At 40.9% G+C, this 2,795-nt stretch overlaps 1 protein-coding gene across 1 annotated transcript in view; it reads left to right on the forward strand.

Annotated features, from left to right (window-relative positions):
• The window catches only part of SYNE2 (spectrin repeat containing, nuclear envelope 2), a 295,242-nt gene that overhangs the window by 156,260 nt on the left and 136,187 nt on the right, over nt 1-2,795 (forward strand). The window contains exon 51 of the mRNA XM_012656034.1: nt 2,098-2,266. Coding sequence (XP_012511488.1) covers nt 2,098-2,266 — 169 coding nt within the window. The remainder of the gene's footprint in view (nt 1-2,097; nt 2,267-2,795) is intronic.

Here is a 2,795-nt window from a genome sequence, read left to right on the forward strand (position 1 = left end):
CCAAGGCAGGAGTATCATTTGAGGCCAGGAGTTTGAGATTAGCCTGGGCAACATGGCAAGATCTCATCTCTAAAAAGAAGAAAATTTAGCTGGGTATAGTGGCACACACCTGTAGTCCTAGCTACTGGGGAGGGTGAGGCAGGCAGATCACTTGAGCCCAGGAGTTTGAGGTTGCAGTGAGCCATGATCATGCCACTGAACTCTAGCCTGGGTGACAGAGTGAGACCCTGCCTCTAAAAATAAAAAATAAAAAGGTATGGAAAAGATTAATAACTATAATTAAAACAGGCACACACTTCTATCCTGGCATTGCTGAGGGTAAATATCCTTCAAATTTCTTTTTTCATTGATTTTTCTAATTTAGTAATACATATTCATTATGGGAAAGTTAGAGATTATGAAATTTACAAAGATTAATATGAAAACCCACTTTAATCTCACCACTCAGCAACAACCACTGCCAATCACTTTTTTCTCCTCTTTTTTACTATGATTTTGTTTTTAAATTGAGATCCTAGTAATTATACTGTTTTTTATTCTACAGAATAATTTATTAGCATATCGCATTTGTCTTCCTTTGCCGTTAAATGTTCTTTTAAAACATAGCTAGCTATATGGTATTCTACCATGTGGATGTGCCATAATTTATTTAACCAAGTCCCTAATAAAGAACCTTTAAATCATATGTGATTTTTTTACTTTTATAAAAGTACTACATTGAATATTCTTACGCCAGAATCTCTATCTGCATCTGTGATTAATTCATTGAGAAAGATACTGAGAGAGAGAATCACTGGGCCAAAGGCAGTGATAATTTTAGGGCCAGAGATCCTCTGAAGAAAAAGCCAACTGTTGTTTCTCTCTATTCTCACACACCACTCATGCAGCACTTCTGACACCAGATGTGTGGGGTTGTTTCCTTTAAATCAAGGGTTCCTCTGACACTTCCCTTGGGTTCAATTAATTTGCTAGAGCAGCTCACAGAACTCAAGAAAACACTTTACTGATGTTTCATGGTTTACTAATAGAAGATGTGGATAAACAAATTGAAGAGATGCATTGGGCAAAGTATGGGGGAAGGAGTGCAGAGCTTCCCTGCTCTCTCTGGGTGGGTGGGCCACCCATGCACCTCCGTGTGTTCAGCCATCCAGACGCTCTCCAAATCCTGTCTTTTTGGTTTTTTGTGGAGGCACCATAGTCATGATTGATTATATCATTGGCCTTTGGTGATCAACTCAGCCTTCAGCTCCAATCCCCTCCTTGGGGTTGGGGTGTGTGTGTGTGTGTGTGTGTGTGTGTGTGTGTGTGTGTGTGTGTGTGTGTGTGTGTGTGTGTGTGTGTGTATGTGTGGTGGGGGCTGGTACTGAAAGTTCCAATCCTCTAATCACATGGCTGGTTTCCCTAGCAACCAACCCCCATCCTGAGGCTATCCAGGAGCCCACCAGGAGTTGCCTCATTAGAACAAAAGATGCTCCTATCACTCAGGAAGTTACAGAGGTCTTAGGAGCTCTGTGTCAGGGACTGGCGTTGAAGACCAAATATTAGAACAAAAGATTCTTCTAGAATCCCTGTCTATGAGGGTATTAAGAGCTCTGTCTCAGGAACTGGGGTAGGGACCAAATATATATTTGTTATTATATCACAATACTTACCAAATAATGCTCAGGAAAGATTTTACCCGCTTAAATGCCTCTTCTAGTATTTGTTTCACAGTAAAAAGGGTCAGCTGGGGAGAAAAAGGCTAGGGGGGTTGGCTGTCCCCAGGAGCCCACCCATGGCTCCATTCACCCCTCTAAATCATTTTAATTTGAGCTCAGGGATTAGATGGAAGAAAATAGAGGATAGAGATGGCAATTAGAATGTACAATGAAAAGAGGATATTTGGGGATGAAAGGTTTGGAGAGGTTTTTGATTGAGTGATAGAATTTGATATATATTTGTATATATGGTACACACATTATTGAAAACTGGTACTATTCTCTTAGGGGGAAAATCATCTTTTATGAGCTATTCAGATGTTTTATTAATTGTTGAACTAAAACTATTTCACAGAAGAGCAGGCTAGAGAAACAATTACATTCCAGTGCTCTCTTTTAGGGTTTTTCAGAAAGCACAAAAAAATAAGGAATTGATACAGACTGAAATCCAAGAAAGACATTCCTTCACAAAAGAAATAATTGCTTTGAAGAATTTATTTCAACAAACTACAACTTCTTTCCAAAATATGGCATTACAGGACTACCCAGAAAAGGCAGAAGAGTTTGAGGTAAGTGAGAAATGAACTAATGAATGTGGCTGATGCAGGTACACAATATGCAATCTTGTATCCAAAATCCTTGGGGCAGAGATAACTCAGTGACTAGGGTTGGAGGAGTGGTCCAGAGGAAAGCACATACAAAGGCCCTGTGGCATGGTGTGGGCAGAGCCACTGGTGAAGATCAGTGTGGTTGGACAGCAGAGAGCATAGTTAAGATCACACTGGGACCAAGCAGCCTTTTTTCAAACATGTTCAAGTGTGTTTGTTGAACAGGGGACTCAGACCACTCTTCAGTAGCATGTTAGTTAATGTAGGATGTGATGTTTTATCTCTGATAAGGGGCTATGTACCACCTAAAGGTAATTTGGGAACTAATTTCTTCAGAATGGTTTCTTCTCTCATTCCAGTCCAATGGTGACAGCCAAAAAGAACATTTGGAGGCCGGGCGCGGTGGCTCATGCCTGTAATCCTAGCTCTCTGGGAGGCCGAGGCGGGCGGATTATTTGAGCTCAGGAGTTCGAAACCAGCCTGAGCAAGA

Source organism: Propithecus coquereli, unplaced genomic scaffold, assembly GCF_000956105.1.
Source record: "Propithecus coquereli isolate 6110/MARCELLA unplaced genomic scaffold, Pcoq_1.0 Scaffold5, whole genome shotgun sequence".
Classification (NCBI taxonomy): Eukaryota; Metazoa; Chordata; class Mammalia; order Primates; family Indriidae; genus Propithecus; species Propithecus coquereli.